General features: G+C 53.1%; 2 protein-coding genes and 1 pseudogene across 2 annotated transcripts; 1 reads left to right on the plus strand and 2 right to left on the minus strand.

The window, feature by feature from the left end:
• Window positions 1–4,463: 4,463 nt before the first annotated feature.
• Window positions 4,464–7,470, minus strand: SAPIO_CDS5984 (Subtilisin; the record flags this gene model as incomplete). Its single annotated transcript, XM_016788195.1, has 3 exons — window positions 4,464–6,773; window positions 6,875–7,255; window positions 7,366–7,470. 3 exons carry the CDS (start codon window positions 7,468–7,470, stop codon window positions 4,464–4,466), a joined length of 2,796 nt encoding a protein of 931 aa, XP_016642511.1.
• A 4,286-nt stretch (window positions 7,471–11,756) lies between these two features.
• SAPIO_CDS5985 lies at window positions 11,757–12,140 on the plus strand (annotated as a pseudogene; the record flags this gene model as incomplete).
• A 586-nt stretch (window positions 12,141–12,726) lies between these two features.
• Window positions 12,727–19,795, minus strand: SAPIO_CDS5986 (Acetyl-CoA carboxylase; the record flags this gene model as incomplete). Its single annotated transcript, XM_016788196.1, has 4 exons — window positions 12,727–14,282; window positions 14,343–19,183; window positions 19,249–19,514; window positions 19,607–19,795. The coding sequence occupies 4 exons, from the start codon at window positions 19,793–19,795 to the stop codon at window positions 12,727–12,729; spliced, it is 6,852 nt and encodes a 2,283-aa protein (XP_016642512.1).
• Window positions 19,796–20,105: the final 310 nt, after the last annotated feature.

Consider the following 20,105-nt stretch of genomic DNA (forward strand, 5'->3'; position numbering starts at 1 on the left):
AGATGGGGGGGCAACACCAGGGATCGGAAGAGGGACACGGCCTGGTTAGGGAAACGCCCAGCGGGCAGTCGAATAGAAGGCCGACCTGAATACCGAGGTAAGGGTAAGGTAAAGGAGATGACTACCGGATGATAAGCCACAGGAGCGCAGCTGCAAATCCCCGAGGTATTCCTGGTACTTGTGTCTGTCGAGAATGGGGGATCTGCGCGTGGTTCTTCCTCGATTCACCTGGCTTCGAGCCTTAGGGGAATAAACACAGCCGAAATTTAGCAGATCGAAAGCCACAATCGCAGATCGATGGCTAAAAAGCAATATTATGGGGATAGACAGTGATAAAAGCCAAAAACCGCGAGGAGGGGCGAGCGGGTAGCAAATCAAAAAGAAAAGAGACGGCGATGCGGTCCCCTTTGCTGTAACGAAACGTTTTGTTGCGTCGCCTCATCGTCCTCAGCTTCAAATTCGATACATCAAAGGGTTCAAGGCACTGAGACCGCCCTCAACACATAGGCTGCGCCACAAAGCCACGGACCTACTAGTAGAGCGTCGGAGAGGAGATCCCTGGGTGTCGAGAGGAAGAGACATTTCCTTGCCCTGGTCGCCCTGAGTGTCGTTTGGGACTATTTCCTGTCTGCTAGCGTACTTCGGATTGCTTAAATTTTCCGTCTCTGGATATCTCAGCGAGCATGGAGGGCAACACAAAGTAGAGTCATATGTTCAGCATGATGGTGCTTTCAGATCTGAACATCCCCGAGTGGGGACAAGGAGCCACAGGTCTGGTCCCATGGAATCGGTTCCCTCTCGCAGGGGACGTCTTTCCATACTTTTGCCGATCTCGATAAGTCGCACTTAATGCAGGCAAGCTTGGTATCCTCCTACTTCGTACTAACTCCCTGAGACACCACTGAAGAATGAGGGAGAATATTTGAGGTCCTTCTGTCGTCTCGTTCGTATTACTAGGTCTTTCGCCATGGACGTCTAGGGACCGTTATTGTCGGAAGGCCTGTGTGGGTAGTCAATGAGCAACAACTTCGTACTCAACGGCCCACTCCAACCAGGTCGCTGGGAAGAAAAGTGACAGGTCATCCGCGTGGTGTCGTCCCATCCCCAAAGATCCGTGCTGCTGACCCCCATTTGGAGGAGAGAGAGAATATTGAGTCTGGTTGGAGCATGTCATTAACCGGCAAGACAAGCTTGATTCGGGGACAGCCTCGATCTTGCGGCGAATTGGGCTTTCTTCTTGGGTGGGCTAATTGACGGGGGGTTAAATGACTGTTTCCAAGACTCCAAGGTGCTAAGGAAGCTGAAGCTCGGGTATGCTTCCTCTCTGAATCTCGTTGTCTTTTCCTTTCTTCATTTGTCCCGTTTCTTCATCTTGTTTCGCCGCCCCGCTCAGTTAACAATGCCGAGATCGAGAGCATTTAATATGCAACCTCTCGAGTCTTCCCTCCACTGTCATGACTGTCTACACCCCTGCAAAGGTCAGGTGCCCTTTTCCGCCACAAGGAGGAAGCAAGTCAGGACAGAGACGATGATATGTGTTGCACAGATATGCAGCATCCTGCTTAGAGGTTTCCAAGCAGGAGCGTCCAAGAGTTCAGAGACGCGTCGCACCATTTCCCATGCTGCCAGGCCCTGGTCGCATTGACCCTCCAATCCAGACTGTTGGGGCATTGTGGCTTTCAGGTAAGAGGCAACCCTGGCCAATCATTGACCTATAAAGCGAAAAAGAAAATCTAGGCATGCCTGGCTCTTTGCTGCGACGTTGTGGTGAACAATAAGAACCCCGGATCGAGGCCTGTTCTGAATAAGTCCAGCGGATCCAGGGTATGCCGGATGTCGCCAAGTATTCCAAATCATCTGATAATCCTTGCTCTCTTTCCCTCCCACGTTCTGTTGATGACCCGGGACGGCAGGGACGAGAAATGACCCAGCAAGATGACACTGTACATACATTCAAAGTTGACCTCTTTCTCGACTACTTCGTACGTCCAGATGACCTTCCGATTTGAAGTGAGAGGTCACATTTGGGCGTGTTAGCTCCTCGTCCTTCTACTTGTCTCTGATTCAGTTCGTTGGTTATCGCAGAGTGTTTTTAACCCATCGGCTTGGATCCCGGGGACCCACAAAGCACTTCGTACCCCCGCCAACTCGCGGTCCGTGAGTGACCCACAGTCCCGAGCCTGTTCGTCCGGTTCTCCCGCGCCGCGCGCCGTTATTTTCTTCTCAGCCCTCAACTTCTTTTCTTTTTGGCGGGCAAGGTATTCGTACTTCTTAGGAAAGTCTGACATGAAAGTAAGGTCTTGACACACTGCTGAGTTCACTGAAAACAGAAGAATGGTGCATAGACCCATAGGCCGAGTGGGCCTTTCCAGACCCAGCCCAAGCCTCTTGGGAATAGCGCCGCAGCTTTATTGAACCGAGGTGATATTGGAGGCTTTTCCCGCAAATTCGATCCCACCGGATTCTCCGTGTAATTCCGGCCATGCTCTGCCAGTGTGTGCGTGTGTGTGAAACGTCTAGAGCACGCACCAGAAAGATGACCGTTGCGTAATATTCACGCGGTCAAGCGGTTGATCGACGCATGACAAGGGCGTTTGCAGCTCGCATGAGACTGCCTTGTGCATACATCCCACCGCTCGGGCCCTTGGACAGTGCGGTGGTCACTTCTGGGAAGGACAGGGTATTCCTCTGATGAAGCAACAGTCCACGACCGCCAAGATCAACTCTTCACTGGAGCTGAATGAGTGGTGACACAGATACTATCCATCATTACCATCCCACGCAACCCTTGCATAAAGGTTATTCCAAAGCTGTTGAAACCTTATCCGCGTGCATTTTTCGTCCAATAGTCTCGTTCGGCGTCGTTCCCAATGTCAGATCTCGGGTTCATGCATTTTGTTTTTTTTCCTCAACCTGGTAGTTGGGTCGTTCCCACAAACGGAGCAAGTCTCGATCGGAGCACACTCATGCAGGACGGGGGCGGGCTCCTTCATTGGAGCTGGAGCGGAAAGTCCTCTGTCTATTACCAACGTAGTCATTGATAATGACCGGAGACATTGATCCCGTCACCAGTCCAGACTCGTTGAAGCTTTGGTTCTTCCTTCGATTGCTGCAATGACCCCAAGCCACCACCGAAGAGTCCCAGGACAACCCGTGCCGGTCTCAGCTAGCCAGAGGCGAATGTGCAAACTCAGAGCCAAATTCGGAAACGGAAGTCATCAATCGTATCCCTTCCACTCTTTTTTCCCATTTCTCCTGTACTTTTTTCTCCATTTCTCTTTTTCTCCTCTTTTCAGACTCCCATCTTACTTTAGTTCCACCCTCTCACAGCACTAATCCACGTCAATCCCACCCTAGATCCTGCATACACCCGTAGGCTTGAAGGGCCCGATGCGTTTGGTTGTCTTCCTCCTGGGGCAATACAATCAGAAACCACCTGTTGGTAAGCATGCTGTAAGAGGGAGTAAAGAGTGATAAAAACTGTAGCACAAGAAATAGGGCCGAAGTCTCCAGCTGGAATTACCCTCTCATGTTTCGCCCTAGCGATCATCGGCAGGGAAAAAGAGTCGCAGGGCCCAAACCACACTAGCTCTCCTGTCTCACTCCTGGACCCGGGAGTTAGCGAACTGAGATGGCATACATCACTGGATCCCAAGCCAGGCCGTCACCAGGCAAGTGGAAAAAAGTAAGTTGCTAGGCTACACACGACGTTCCGAGTGGTTCGCCCAAGGTGTTGTTCCTAGCTCGGGGTCAGGGCTTTGCTTCCCCGGAGCCGTAGCTAGCAAACGAGGGCGTAAAGGTAACGGTCGATGATGTGTGTGCCCCCCGATCATGTTGCTAGCACTAGTTCGTAGTATATTGGCCGAGACTGGGCCAAGCGGAGGCAGCCGAGGGGCCCCAAACGCGCCCAATCTTAGCACGCTCCTGTGCTGCCTGCCGAGATGTAATCGATCATCCTCCTCCCCTCCGTGGTGGCGTCTAGCAAGGACTGATTCGAACCAATTGATGAAGAGTCCGCTGAACTAGAGTCCCCCTCCGCCAGGATCGATCGACCATATTTCACCCGACACTCCGTTCGCTGGGAGGTGGTATCACGTCGATCACCAAGGATGAAGTTGGGGGATCGGCAATTAGCTCCCACCTACTTAAACCTGGTCCCCATGCTTTACTTGCCAGGCGTCACCGCGTTTAGAACCATTGAAAGCAATAAGAAGCGCTGGAGTTTGAAACCATGACGGGAAAAAAATCAGGAGAAATAGAAAAATGAAAGATTTCAATATATGACACTAGAAAATACGTCAGGAACAAAATTAGCTGAGCATGGCCATACCGACAGCAGCATGTGTATGTGCGTCGCTCAAGTCACAGCCTGCTCTTGGTAGCCCACTCCCTCTAGTTTGGGTACACATGGTTCTCCATCGCGAGTGACTCCGTTCACCAAAGTTTGCATGTCATCGTACCCATTATAGCCCAAGCCACCCCTTGATCCTATCGGTCCAGCTAGTCGGAGCCTTGGAGCGAGACTCGGATCCCAGACCCAAACCCCAGACATTATCGAGGTTGGGCTCCCCAGCCGGCCGCCTCTCGACTGGAAGCTTATCCTCATACAAGATCTTGAACGTCGGCGTCTCCACAGACTCCCAGTCATCCTCATTCTCCGGGTCTCCGTAGATCTTGAGGGCCCTGACCCTGAACTTGTAAGTGCCATAAGGAGCGAATGTGCCCTCACGGAACTCGCCATCCCAGTACAGAGGCGCTCCTTCTCCCCGAGGATTGAACAGGAAGGGGCCATCACGGAGCAGCCCGGTGTATTGCCACTCAGAGCCGTCTGGCAGAATTCGGACGATTTCAACGTCAACGTAGATGCTACCCACTGCCAGATTGATCAGGACACCGGGGAACCTGGTGCTGGTGAGATTAATCGCGGTCGTGAGATTGGCGGTTCCGGGCAACGGCAGTCGGAAAGTATAGTTACTCGATTGAACGGGCTCAATCGTCTCGTTTAGACCTCCTGGAAGCGGGATGGACAGAAGGCCAATGTCTTGAATCACCGTCTGACTGTGCAAGCTGCCCGTAGCGCCCTGGTAGGCGAGGTGGTAGAGAGATCCATCGGAAGCGTTAACCGTTACCCATCCAGACCAGACGGCAACCTTGCCAGCGTCCAGAGAACCAGCCGGTGTCGGTGTCACTTTAACCGCAGCGGCTTGACCAGGAGGGATAGTGAGGCTCTCTGGGTCAAACGAGAGAAAGGTGTACTCTTTGGTGAGCTCATTCGGGAATAGCGAAGTGGCGATGGAATCAGAGCTGTTCTTCAAGTAGGCGGTGGCGGCAGGCAGGTTTCCAATGTGATAGGTGAGCTCCTCATCACTCAGATTAACAATGGTAAACTCCTGGGAAGCAATTCGGTTGTCGGAGTCGTTGAACGCCAGGTTGCTCTTGTCCAGAATCGTAGTCGCAAAAGCCGCATCGTAGGCATGAATGACCCCGTTGCCCTGCTGAGCAACCGGAGCATAATAATCATAGGTGACATTGCCATCATTGTACAAGACAGGCTGCGCCGTGTTGGATAGCAACCGCTCGAACTCGGATGGAGTGATCTTCCCACGGGCCTCCATGAGGAGGGCCAAGGCACCGGCGACGAGAGGGGTAGCCATCGACGTGCCAGACAAGACACCAAACCCACCCAAGCGAAGAGGATAGGTAGAAAGGATGCTTCCACCAGGGGCGGCAATAATGGGTTTAGCATCAAGTTCCCATGATGGACCCCACGAAGTAAACAGGCTGGCGAAATTTCCGGTGGCATTGTTAGGGTTTAGAATTAAGGTCTTCTGGGACAGGTCTTCTGGTTCAACTGTGATTCGAACCTCGGAGCCTCCCTTCAGGTCTTCGATCCATTGTTCTCCCTGTTCAGGAGATACCATGCCGATTCCCTTGATTCCAGGGACCTCGCTGACATCGACAGTGATAATTCCAGGGACATTGTTGTAAAGCAAGATGTATTCGGCTCCTTTAGCTTGGGCCAGCTGGGCCTTCTTCACAAAAGTGCAGTTACCACGGCGAATAAAGGCAATTTGTCCACTGAGATCGGTGTCTTCGGGCCATTCTTCACAGGCATTGGCGGGGTCCGTGATATTAAAGTTGTACGCATGGAGTGGGAGGTCGACGGCGCCGGTCCAGTTATTGGGGGCACCAGCAGTCCACAAAAAGGTTCCACTCTCACCGCCCTCGACCGTAAAGTTGGACTCGCTCGCCAACTCCGGAGTCTCGATATTGTCAACCGACGCAACAGAGATAACACCCTTTCCACTGGCAGCGGAACTCGCGTAGAATAAGCCCTGGTCACCAGCGTTTCCAGCCGCGAGGGTACAAGGGATACCTCGCTCGACGATGCGTTGAACCGCGACACACCAAGGATCCTCCGACCATCCAGCGGGACCACCAATGGAAGCGGTAATGATGTTAGAGCCATCGTCAGCGGCGCGGATAAAGGCCTCAATAAGGACATCGTTTTCGACACCACCATTGCAACCGAAGACCTTGTACGCGCCAAGTGTCACGCCAGGAGCCGCACCCTCGACGCCGAACTCATTGTTCGTTTGGGCGGCAATAGTGCCGGCAACATGGGTACCATGTCCATTGCAATCGATCGGGTCCCAGTCCTTAACAGGGGTGGACGTGCCGCCGGTGTAGTCGTCTCCAGCAAAGTCCCACCCATAGCTTACTAGACAGCCCGGGCCGAAGCAGCCACCAAGAGATGGATGATTGTAATCAATCTATTGATCAGGTCATCAGCATACATGTAGGCTAAGGCAGAGGAAAGCTACCTCTTAAGGCGGTTGAGAATCAGATGAAAGAAGTGAAAAATTTGACTTACACCAGTATCAATGACAGCGATTCGGAGGCCCTTTCCGGTCAGTCCCTTGGCTCTTAGCTGGTCGACTTGAGTTTGAATATGTGTCGAGAAGACGTCCTTTTCCGGAGCGTCTGCATCCTTCCCACCTTTACGCTGGCGTTTCTGGAGAGCAGGAGTCTGTGGGTTGGGGGTGCCAGTCCAGATGATTTTATCATCGGGAGGAGGAATCAGAGTAACGGGATACACCCTCAAGTTGGGCATCCTTCTAATTTCGTCGATGGTTTCGTCTGACGTGTCAAGGTTGGTCAACTCAATCGAAGCGCCCCTGAAGTACTGGGAAGTGAAGTTCTTCCTAGCGCGGATGGCGGAATCCACCAACTTGTCGTAGAAACCAGTGACATCCTATCCAATGCGTCAGAACTGGGGCTAAGGCATAGCCAAGGCTTTCTCCTCTAGGCTATGATCGTGCTGATAGGAGCGGCCCGTGTAGGATCGGGAAACGAGAGACCTACAGCACCCTCTGCAAACTCAACGACGTATCTGTTGGGGATGGCAATGCGTCCCACCACGGTCCCGGCCGCCGCCAGGAGCGGCAGCAGTGCGCTTGTTCGAACCATGGTGATATCTTGGGATGGCTCGCAGTATACAAGATGGCAGATGATTTCTCCTACACTGCTAAGGGCTAGACCTTTGCCGAACGCGAGTGGAGGTGTCAATATTCCTCAACTGCAGGAGGTCAAACCTTTGTCGAGAAGCAGTGACAGGTGGAGGCGAGCTACAAGAAAGAAGGCAAAGGAGGAAACCAAGAACCATAAGTCTGGGGGGACGGCAGCAATACATATCCCCCCCTTCGAAGCGGTTCCGGGAACGGCCATATAGCAATACCCCACGCGCAGAGGTACACGCTTTATCATTTTGAGATGCTATCTTTCGTCATTCATTTGGGATATACCAATCCCATACAGCTGTGGAGCAGTATAGAGTGCTGGTCAAGGTGCGGTTTAAGGTACGAAGTATAGCTTGGACACCCCTGCAGCCGGGCCCACTTCATCGGGAAGGTACTTGGAGCAAGCTCGGCAGGGCAGGTGTGGATGCTCCGTATTTTGATGGTGGGGTGGGAAGCAAAGCCCCGGAGTCGTCGAATGGTGCCGGTGCTTGGCGTTGAAAAACCGGCGCCAGGAGAGCAACAAGGCAACCTGCGCGGGCTTTTTGTTCTCTCTTCCTACCTTCCTCATGGCAGTTTGGGAACTTTTATTGTACGAGAAAGTTAGTTAGAAAACAAGACGCTAACCTCGGACGAGATACGTCTCCGTTGGGGTGTCCCCGAAAATTTCTTGGGAATACGGGCGAGCATCAATTGGGGAGCCGATGCTATGCTCCCACCACGCGTTGGCAAATGATGCTCCTGCATAGGTCGGCGCGATTAATATATTGCGATAGTATTAATGTAATGGAGGGGTGGCAGCTCCTTTATCAGGCTAGATTATAAGGCAATATGTGCGAGCGGAGGAAAGGCGCGCTGTGGTGGAATGGCCTGCCGATGTAACTGTCGTCAGTAACCTCGAGTTGATTAAGTACCTTCTCCAACCTCATCTAACGAGCTTCCTTCGTGAACTTGGGCGGGGTTGCATCGTAGCCATTTCGGATGAGTGCCGCTGGAAAACGGGTGGTTGCGCATTACACGCGAGCACCTTTTCGCCGACAGGAGTGGACGCCCAGTAAATTTATCTCGAGAGCCGGCCGTGGTGTTCCCTGGGTGGCTCTAAAGGTGTTTCATCGCTCCGATGCTCTTTTACTCTAGGTTATGTTGAATATCGTCAACCGTCCGCCATCGTAAATCTCCAGAGAGTGGGAGGCAAATATGTGGCTCGCCGTGCGTGATACGGTCTGCTTCTCGCGGACCAGCGGGAAAGGGACTTTGGGTCCAGGTGATGCAATGGCTCATGCTATAGGCCGTTGGGCGAAATTCCCACGAGGCTCTCACAGGCTGTGTTGTCGTGATCGGCAGACAAGTAGCTGGGATCGGCATGCTTAAGCCGCATGATAAGGAATGCGGGCTGGCTCTGTAGGGAGGATAATGCGGTACCAGCTGGTTGAAAATCCGTCATAACAAACGTTCCTCGGTCGTTAATTCGGATTCCAAGTTGGGTGTGATTCGAACGGTCCGTGGGAAGCAAGTGCATGAGTCTTGTAATGGGCAGGTGAGGGCGTGCGTCAAGTTGAAACAGCCAGATCTCGGAAACGCTCGACCGCCAGGTCGAATCGGGAGGGCTCCATTACCACCTATTATTTCATTGATTCGCACAGAGAAAGTTAATCGATTGATTTCGTTGCTCAATCCGAGTCGAGATTGCAGCCGCTTGCCCACCTGAGCCTCTGTTTAGCGTGTAAGAGGACGGCAGTCCAATTACGCTCTCCCACATTTGGTTAATTTGATCGGGATTGCTGCCGTGATGAGATCGGAGGAGTAGTTGGCTGCAATAGGGCCAATTAGTTCAAGGCTCCCTCCATAACAAAGAATTTGGATTGCTCGGTTAGTACCACGCCGTTTCTTGGAGAGCACGAGAGGCCGTCATCCTGAGCACGCAGTGTGCCGTTTATGCGAGAGCTTAACAACATGAAATGTCGTCAACGGGATAGTGTTCGTGTTCTCAGTAGGATCCAACATTCCAATCGATGAAAGTAGTCGATGGAACGTTTTCAGGTGACCAAAATTTCGCCTACGGGCAAATTTACCAGAAACGGAAGCTGACTCGGTCAGGGACCGACTTCTCGATAAGCCGCTCTCCATGTAACTTCGCAATGCAGGTACCGCCAGGCAAATTGAAGGAAGGAGTGGAATTTTTGTGCGGGGGAGGCTGCGATGATCTTTTGATCTCCAATGCTACACTGCGCGTTGCCGCAGCCCGTGTCCTTTTGCTCTTGGCCGAGAGTGATGTCGAAGAAGATCAATGGATCACGACCTTTTGCAAGAGTTTGACGCAACCCCCCACTGCAACGGCCTTACCAGGTAATTACACCAATATACCTTTACCTCGTAAGAGGTGGTGTGAGGACACCTCAGCCTTGGATATGCAGTTGGATGGTGCCGGTTGGATTGTGATTATGACCGGCGCTGGAACCAACTGCCTCGACGCGCCGATGTATGAGCGATGAACGACAGGGCCAGATGCGGATGTGCGTACGAATCAAAAGTTCGTTCCTCTTTGTAGGCGAATGGATGGCGACCGGGACAGGACTGACCGAAGATCAATCGATTAGGCTCGCCCGAGTACTACCTCATCGCGTACAGGGAAGGAGCCTGCTCGGAGATCGTGAAAAGACAGAAGGCACATCCAGTTCCATTTTCACATGCGACATTATACTTTGCAAGTATCTTGGAAAAGCAGGAAAGCGCATCCAAAATACTTCGTTCAAATAGGTCGAGACTGATGCACTCGGGTACTAAAGGTTGTTGTTTGATGTTGCCATCTACGATTCTCTCGTGCTCGCGCCTTCTCCGATACAAGGTGCGGTGTCACGGTGTCACGGTTGTACGGCTCCGGCTCCGATACCCTCAATGTCGAGTGCTCCAACCACTTTGATCTCGCGCGTTCCATGTCGGCGTCATGCCTACCTAATTGAGATAAGACGTGTACTTGGTGTGATAAAAACAATGAACCTTCTATATCAAAGCTGCATAGTAAGCAGAGCCGGTCATCAAATAAACTAGGAGCTCCTTTCACGACTTTTAAGATATCAAAGTCTTGGCCATGTATGTCTTTACCAGGACACTCGCAAGGCCCCAAGCTCGCTTCATGGCTTCTCAAATGCCGAGAGCCGTCGCCGTGAACCGGCGTCCCCAATCAAATCCAAATTCTCCGCGCTCCCCCAAAGGACAATCCACGAGCAGAGCTTCTGGAAGTAATAACTATCGGAACTTGGACTTTCCGTAGCTTCTAGGTGTTCCAACACGTACGCACGAACATAAACGAGCAAGGTCACTCTATCCCTCTATCCCTCCTTCGGGGAAGGGAAGAGATGGCGGATATTAATGCGGACGGAAAGAGGGTGCCAGCTCCCGGCTAATAGGGACTTTGGGGTCACTCGCTCGCTCACTCGTTCTCTCCCTGACCTTCCTTCAGCTTGCCAGTGGCACAGAAATCCTTCGCTAAAATCCCGCGGCCAGAAAACTGCTCGAGCCCTTCGAATTCTGACAGTTGCAATTTTCTCGGCATGACCTCTTTCAGAGGTTATATTGCCTTGAAATTCCGCCGGGTGCCAGTCTCGCTTGCATTACCTCGTCTGCCGTCGAATCAGCCTGAGTCCAAGGGCCCGCGGGAGATTGACTCCAAGGATTCTCGAAAGGTTCGAACGCTCTTTGCCATCTTTCCGTGTTGGCAGGGCTAGAGGTATAAGTTGGCATATTGGGCTTGTCAATCTGGGGATATTGCACTTTGGGGTAGAGTAAGACTATGTAGGCAAGGCCCCACAGTACCCGACGTCGAGATCTAGAGAGCTGAGTGAGGGAAAGCTTGCCAGGTCAGATGAATGGCATTTCTGAATTGTACGACAGTACGAAGTACAGAGTATGACTTGCCAATTCCGTGCAGGAGCCAGGAACGAGGACATTCTGACAAGGAAAGCACATCCTCAGTTATTGACACTGCTGACATCTGCCGAGGTTGGATCTGTTAGCAATTTGTAAGCATCCCCCGCTTCTCCACTAACATTCCTTCAACTAAACCGCCCAATCGCATTCCCAATCCTGACGTCAGACAATCTATCATCCGAAAACCGACCAAAAAAAAAAATTATCGTGAAAGCCTTGAACGCATCGCAAAAGACCAAGAAAAATCAACCACAACGCGTCCACCACCCCCTCAAACACCTCAATTCCTCCTCCCCATCCTCCCCACCCAAAATGCTCCTCCGGACCGCCCTCCGCCGCCCCCTCCGGCCCGCCTTCCTCCTCCCCACCCGTCCCCTAACCACAACCGCCCGCCTCCAATCCTCCGCCCAAACCACGCCCACCACACCCGCGTCTCAACAACCGGCCCTCGCCAAACCCTCCGACCTCGACCCCGAAGAATCCGCCATCTGGGACCAGCTCGTCGAGAGCCTCTCCCCGACCGCCCTCGCGGTTCGCGACGTCTCGGGCGGTTGCGGATCCATGTACGCCATCGATGTCGTTTCTCCAGCCTTCAAGGGGATGGGTCTTCTTAAGCAGCAGAGGACGGTGAATGCTGTGCTCGGGGATAGAGTTAAGGGGTGGCATGGTCTGCAATTGAGGACGAAGGCGGCTTGATTTTTCTCTACTTCTTATTTTTGGATGGTTTCGCCTTGGAGGGGATACATAATGGCCGTGTACGATACCAGGGGACGGATAACGAGCGAGAAGCTTGCATTAGGAACCGACGACAGCATTACGAGCGTTGCAAACCAGCCCGAAAATAGCGCCGGGGGTTAGAAAGAAAGCCGACATCTACACGAACAAGACGATTAGAGCGCCACCACGAGCAGGTCAAGAGGAAGCCATGGACAACCGGCGTTGACCACGGATCCTCTTTCCCGATTAGCTCGCTGTACAGAATATTGATCGCATCTCCACTTCGGATGATTAGGAACATGGATTTGGGAAACAAAAATAATAATGTAAATGTTCTTAGACTCTATGAATAAAACAAGACTGAAACAAGCAGTGGCTCTCGTTTACTAACATCAAACGTACAAGCAAGAGTCGCATGCTCTATAAAATGCAATACACTGTATCTCCCTCCCCGTAAACCAATTTTATGTCGTGTTACACTATTATGCAATCCCCCTAGCACCACTCAAACCATACTGGAAATAGAACATAAATAAACATATATATCCCGTGGCCTCCCATTCATTTACTGCTTCAAGAACTGAAGCGCCTGCTCCCTCTCTTCAACAGGCATGGTCCTCAACACCTCACGCAGACCACGGAGACCGGCACCCTTGTTATCCCGGACGAGCGCCGACAGTTGCGCGGCAAGGTTTTCAGACTTGAGGCTGTCAACCTTGTCGGAGATGGCACGTCTGTTAGCCTCGTACCACTCGGCAACACGTCGATCGCTCTTGTCGAAGTCCTCAATGCTAGACCACGAAGCCAGCAGACGGAGATTGCGCTCCCTGATCTGGCGGTTCTTGGTATCGTGGTGATCGGGCGAGGGGTTGATAATGGCCGACGCCATGCGGCGCAGGATGTACTCTTCGTTGAGTCTACGGCGGAGGCGCCAGTAGAAGAATCGCCGCGCGTCGCTCCATTCAAGGGCCTCGCGGATGACGCCCTTGGCCTTCATGCGACCAGCGCGGTCGTGAAGATCGGCGAACTGGAGAGCAATCTGACTGTAGATGGGTAGCAGCTGCTTCTCGCGAATAGCCATCTTAGCCTTAATGGCTTCGATCTCATCCTTGGGCCCGCTGAGGTTGTCAGCGAGCTGCTTCTTCAGCGCCGCGTAAGTAGGATCCAAGCGAGACATGGTTTCAAGCTGCTTGGGCGTGCGGTATTTGATACCAACGAGACCCTCAGGTTCAAGGACACCGCCACGAGCCTCCTTGTCAGCATACATCTCCATGAATGTGGGGTTGATTGTGGGATCAACGACAACCCAAGATCCGCCACGAAGTTCTCCGAATGGCGGGATATAGACGAAGACGGGTTGCTTGTACTGAGTGAGGGCGTCGACGATGAACGAACCATACTTGAGAACCTCGTTGTACATGTCACGCTGACCACCGGAGAAACCTCGCCAGTTGGCAAGAATCATCAAAGGAAGCTGTTCGCCGTGGTTAAAGTCATTGATAGCCTGGGCGGTCTTGAAGGCCGAGTTGGGGTACCACACGCCGCCAGCCTCGATAGTAACTTGCTCAATCGAGTCGGGATTTGCGGCATCAGCAGGCGTGATGTTCTCAACCGAGCGGGTCTCAACTCCAATTACACCAACAGGGATACCGCCGAGACGAGCACGGCCGACAACCACAGTCTTCGCCCATCCACCGAGAGACTCGACAAACGAGTCCTTGTCGAACAGGCCGGGCTCGAACTCGCCCTGCTCGTTATCGGGATCTTCATAGCGACCGGCAATCATCCACCGCACGTCGTAAGGCTGCTTCTGGGGCGGCGTGTAGACAACATCACGGTCCCAAGGATCCGAGCTAGGGCTGATGGGAACAGGGGCATTCCTCTCCTTGGGGACGAACGACATCCATTCAACGATCTTGGAGATACCTGCAAAGTCGTCGGTAGCAGTCATGTGGGAAACACCATTCCTGTACATGATCTGAGTACCGCCAAGCTGGAGGTTGGAGGTATAGACTTCACGACCCAGCAGGTTGTTCAAAGCAGGCGCACCGGTAAGAATGATGGGCTGGCCTTCAATCTGGACCGCACGCTGGCCAAGGCGGACAAGATACGCACCAATACCTATTTCGGCTCATGTTAGTTCTCTGAAATGATGATCATGGGAGTGTTTTCAACACTTACCAACTGAACGGCAGGTGACAAGGGTGACCGTAAAGATGTCATTATACGCTCTGCTTGTCCCGCCAGCAATGAGACCGGAGCCACGCAAGCACTCAACACCAAGACCGTCCTCGGAACCGACAACAGTGATAATCTTATGGCGCTTCTCTCCTTCCTCGGTAACCTCCTCGGTGACAACGGCGCTCTCGAATCGCTTTTTGGTGGCCTCGTCGAGGTAGAGGTACTTGAAGCCACCTTCAGGAGCCTTGGCATCCTTCCAAGCGACCTTGAAGTGTGGGATGAGCTCCTCCGCAATACCGAGACGAGCACCAGAGTTCGCCGACAGATAGATGCGGGGGATTCCAAGTTTCCTGGCAAGGTCGGTACACTTTTGGAAGAAGTTGTCTTCCTTGGGCCCGAACGAGCCGATCTTGAAGGTGATATCGTTGGCGACGACGATGAACCTTCGGCCGTTCGGATACTCGGGGGTGCGGGCCCTGATGAGCCAGCCCACCATACCACAACTGTTGGTACCGGGCTCACGGTTGACCTCATCGAGGTTGTCCTGGTCGTCGAGGACGAGCTCGGAGAAGGCAATGCACTCTCCCTGCTTGGGCTGCTGCGAGGCAAGGCTGGGGTTCTTCTTGGCAGCCTTCGTCCAGCTGTTCTGAATAGCTTGCCTGAACAGCTCAGGGAAATCATACACGTACTGAGTGCCCATAAGATGAGCCTTATATCGCTTGGGCTGAAGATGATTCTTGGTGGGGTAAGGAGTCGATACCGGCATGAGATGCATGGGACCCTTCTCCTTAGTGCCACCAATGCTGTGGAATACCCAATCACCCTTCTCCGACTTCTTCTCAGCGTACATGTCCACGTCGACAATGTATCCGGAGGTGTTAGTGATCATCACACGGAGAGGCAAGGGGTTGCCATCAGAGTCAGAGCAGACGATACGGATTTCCACCTGTGCAACGCGCAAGCGCCAAGCGCGGACTCCGAACCGATCCAAGAAGCCCTGGAGGTTGTGCTCGACTTCCTGAGGGTGGAGTTGGAAGATGGGAGTGAAGTTCATGAAGATGTGGTTGAGATCGGAGTGGTTGTTGCCAATAATCTCCAAGGCATCGAAAATGTCGTTGATAACGCCATCAGCCTCGTTGATCAGATACTCGGCAGTGGGGATCTCGTCTCGAAGACGACCGGGTCGAATCACAGCACGCGTGAAGTAGCGCTTGTCCGTATCTACAGTCTTGCCGATGCCCTCATACACGTGGATATTCTTGTTCTGCGTGAAGACAGGCTTGATGCGGAACTTGGCAAGACGTCCAAGCTCGAGCTGGAAGGCCAGTGCAGGCTCGCTATGACGAATGCTGTCATCCTCCACGTAGTCGGGGCCCCTGAACGTGTAGTGTCCTGGGTAGGAGCCATTGTTGTGGCCGCAGATGAAGGTGACTCGTCGCACACGGCGGGCGAGGAGGTCCTCCCTGACCTGCTCGATGATTGGAAGAATTCGGCTAAGAATATCCTTATCATTCTCACTTTCAGCATCGCGAACCGCAACGTTAATGACAGCCGACAACTCCACATCATCACCAGAGTGCTTAAGGGCTGCCGGGCGCCTCTTCCCATTAAGGTCAGAGATGAGACCAGGCTGCCTACGCTTGGTAAAAACTGGGAGCGCCTCAAGAGCCTTTGGCAGAAGCTCCTCGGCATCATCGATGTAAGCGCAAGGGATGATGACGCCCTTCCGGTTGGGCTCCTCATCCCATTTGTTGATCAACTTATACGACATGTCGCTAATCGAGTGGATGCGCTTAAACTCACCGCTAGGAGTGGCCGGGGACGATGGCGCGGCAGACTGAAGAGGAAGCCCAAACTCGGATTGGCCGATCTTCCTAAGAGCGAAGTCCCAAGAAACGAAAAGAGGGCTGCCGTTGTCATCATGATGGTACGAGATCTGATTGAGAATGTACGCTCGATATGCTCGTCTGACATAGACCTCAAGAGCAGCCAACGACACCCAAGGGTCGTCGTGGGCGAAGAAGAGGGTCAGCACGTCAAAGACTGTGTACTTGGAGTCGACGACTTCCTTGATAACATCAAGACTGGGCTCGCGGTGGTCCCATCCAGTTTCGCCGTATCGCGACTCGACAACTGACGATCTAAGAATATGTTCCATCTGGGCAGTCCTCTCCTCCAAAGAGGGCATGGAGCACTGAATCATAATTTCTCGGGCTTTGAGGGAGACCTTGGAAGTGGCACGAGAGGATTGGAGCTCAGTCAATTGGCGCAAGACGTCGCGGAGATACTTGCCCACGTTACCGACGTTAGGCCTGTTGGGACGATACTCATCAAGGATGGCGAGGATCAAGGAGCTCTTCGGCCCAACACGGCTGTGAGAAAGAACAATCTGAACGACCTTGGAAATCTCTTCCTTGTGTTGGTCACGCAGCTTCAGGATGACACTATCCTCCTGTTGACGCTGGCCAATGAAGTGACGCTCGACATCCCAGTACATGAGCAGCAGCTCCCGGATCAAGTTCAGTTCCCTCACCTTCTGGCCGTCCACGTAGAGCTCTAGAACATCCAAGAGGGGCTCAAGGTTGGACTTCAGGAGCGGAACATCGCCAGGTGCCACATTCTCGTCGGTGAACTTGTGGAAGGCACGAGCAAGAGACTTTGATGGGAACTCGGCATGTCGAGCCTTAGCTCGGTCCACGATCTGAGAAAACTGGGTCGCAAGCTTGCCAGGCATACGGGTGTGGAGAGCAGCGAACTGGGCGTTCCATTCACTGTACGGCAGCTCGGGATCGCGGAGAACTTCGATGAGCTGGCTCAGTGTCTGTGCCATAATGGCGGAGTTATCGTAACCGAGGAGGATGTTCTCAGTAGTACCGTACAGAAGAGCGAATCGCTGGGCGGGTTTCCGGCCAACGTTGACAGGCTCACCGTATTCGGGGAGGCGGTCGACGAAGGGCTTGGCCTGCTTAACCCGGGTAGGGTCATCCAAGGCGAGAATACCAAGGATATCACCGGCCTCAAGAGTAGCTCCGGGCTGCATGATGAGCTGAACTACACCATCTTCCTGGGCAATGAGAGGCATGTACATCTTCATGACCTCAACCTCGGCGAATGTTTCACCGGCCTTGATGTGCTGGCCGTTGGAGACTGTATACTTGACAAGCTTGCCGGGACTGGGAGTGCGGAGCTGAGTAGGGTCGTTCTCCTGCTCGAGCAAGCAGGTCTTGCTGTCCACCGAAATACGCGTGGCACCGACTTCTTCCTTCCAGTAGACGTTGTGGGACCTTCCGTCAAGAAGGATGAGAAGACCACCGTCACTGAGGGCACGAACGCCTACGGCACACTTCGAGCCATTGATGAAAAGGTGGTAGGTATCAACACTGGCACGAGTTACGGTAAACTTGTACCGCTGACCCTCGTAGATGAAGTCAACGGGGAACACCGTCTTCAGGATGTCCTTCGAGGGTACCTGACCCTTCTCCAGACCGGCCTTGTACTCTGCCATGCAGGCCTCGCTTGCAATATGAGCCTTGGTGATGGCGCCACAAACGACCGCGAGCATAGAATCAGGCCGCTCAGCGGTCAGCTTCTTGGAGATAAGCTCATCCAGCCACCCAGTTGTGATAGTGTTCTCTTCGAAGGCCTCAGTCTCGAGGAGCTTAATAAGATACTCGACAGTAGTCCTGAAGTCACCACGAATGCTAAGTTCCTTCAATGCGATAACCATGTGCTTCCTGGAGGCTTGTCGGTTCTCGCCATAGGCGAAAATATGACCAAACTGCGAGTCGGAAAAGCTGTGAATCTTACTCTGAGGCGAGACGGAGAAGTAGCCCCACACATTTGAGCTACTGCGGAAATTCAGGTCATGCATAACACCGTTCGATGGCTTGAATCCTTCGCCGGGATCCTCGGAGGTGATACGGCACGCCGTCGTATGGCCCTTGGGACGAGGTCGACGCTGGGTCTTCTCGCTCTCGGGGTTCTTGAAATCAAAATCAATCTCGGTCGCCGTTTTAGGATCGACTCCGTAAAGCAGTCGAATATCACGAATTCTGTGGAGCGGGATACCCATCGCAATTTGCAGCTGGGCAGCGGGCAAGTTGACACCGCTAACCATTTCTGTCGTAGGATGTTCGACCTGGAGGCGGGGATTAAGCTCCAGGAAGTAAAACTTGTCATCGGCGTGCGAGTACAAATACTCAACAGTACCAGCAGACACGTATCCAACCAGCTTTCCTAGACGCACAGCCGCCTCCTCCATACCCTTGAAGGTTTCGGCCTTGGCGATGGTGACGGGGGCCTCCTCGATAATCTTTTGGTGCCGTCGCTGAACGGAGCAATCGCGGCCAAACAGAGAGATGTTGTTGCCATACTGATCAGCTAGCAGCTGCACCTCGAGATGCCTGGCGTTACCGGCGAGCTTCATAATGAAGATGGGGGACCCCGGGATTTCGCTGGCCGCAGCCTTGTAAAGGGACTCAAAGCCCTCCTCCGACATGGCCTTGCGGATACCCTTGCCGCCACCACCCTCAGAGGCCTTGATCATGACGGGGAAGCCAATCTCCTTGGCTTTCTTCAGGCCTTCCTCCCAAGAGTTCACACATCCTCGCATGTAAACGTCGTCGGGAACGGTCACAATTCCCGAACCATCGATAACGACCGTGTTGACACCGGTTCCGGACCAGGGAATACAGGGGACTTCGGCATGCTGAGCAACAATGGTCGAGGAAATTTTGTCGCCGAGGGATCGCATGGCCGATCCGGGGGGACCAATGAAGACGATCTTCTTTGGGGAGGCTGCAAGCGACTCGGGAAGCTTCGGATTTTCGGAGGCGTGGCCCCTGTTTTGCGCTTCAGTTAGTATTGGAGAGGCGCACAGTTTGGAGCGCGGAACCCGGTGACCTACCATCCAGCCCACACAGCGTGGACGTTCATCCGCTCCGCAATATCAACAATCAGCTCAACATTGGCATAGTTGTGATTGTTGGTTCCGCCGGGAACTTCCACGTAGTGATCAGCCATGCGGATATAATCAGCATTGGCTTGAAGATCCTCAGGCGTAGCCATGACCGTAAAATGGATGGCCCTCTCATCGCCAAAAGTCTCGTATGCCCATTTCCTCACCGAGCGAATCTCCTTTACGGCAGCGATACCGTTGTTGGCGATAAGCACCTACCATCGCAATTACACGTCAGAGCACATTCATTTAAAGAGGGAGCCAAACCGGGACGGATGGGAAGAGAGAAAAAAAAGACAAGCCGCACATTTGTGATAACGGTGTGGCCGTCATTTGCGGCCACGAAGTCTTTTACTTTTGATGCGGGGGCATTATTGAGGCGGTTTCCGCCGATAAAATGGTCGGCAATCTTATGCTTCTCAGCATAGCTCGCCTTGCCATTAGCATAGGGGAGCTTGCGCGTCGTCCCATTAGAGGCGGTCGTTAATTCGGTCATTGTGGAATATGGAAAATCTAAGTAGGGGAGAAAGTGGCGGGACCGAAAGTCATCGAATGTGGGAGCTCGCGAGGAGCCGGATGAAAGCGAACCTGGAAGCCAGCACTTCGGAGGGGGAGAAGAAGTCGGCGGTTCGCTGTCAGCCTCGTATTATGCAGTATAGTATAGTATACGAGTAAGTATACAGATCGGGATCGAGTCGCAAAGGCAGCGGATGCGGCGGTTCGAGCAGCTGGAGCGAGAGAAAAGATATTGGTCAACACAACAGGCCCAGAAGAGGCACGGAACCCATGGCTTGCTCCAGTTCCTC

The sequence above is a fragment of the Scedosporium apiospermum genome (assembly GCF_000732125.1).
Source record: "Scedosporium apiospermum strain IHEM 14462 chromosome Unknown SEQ_SAPIO_0099, whole genome shotgun sequence".
Classification (NCBI taxonomy): Eukaryota; Fungi; Ascomycota; class Sordariomycetes; order Microascales; family Microascaceae; genus Scedosporium; species Scedosporium apiospermum.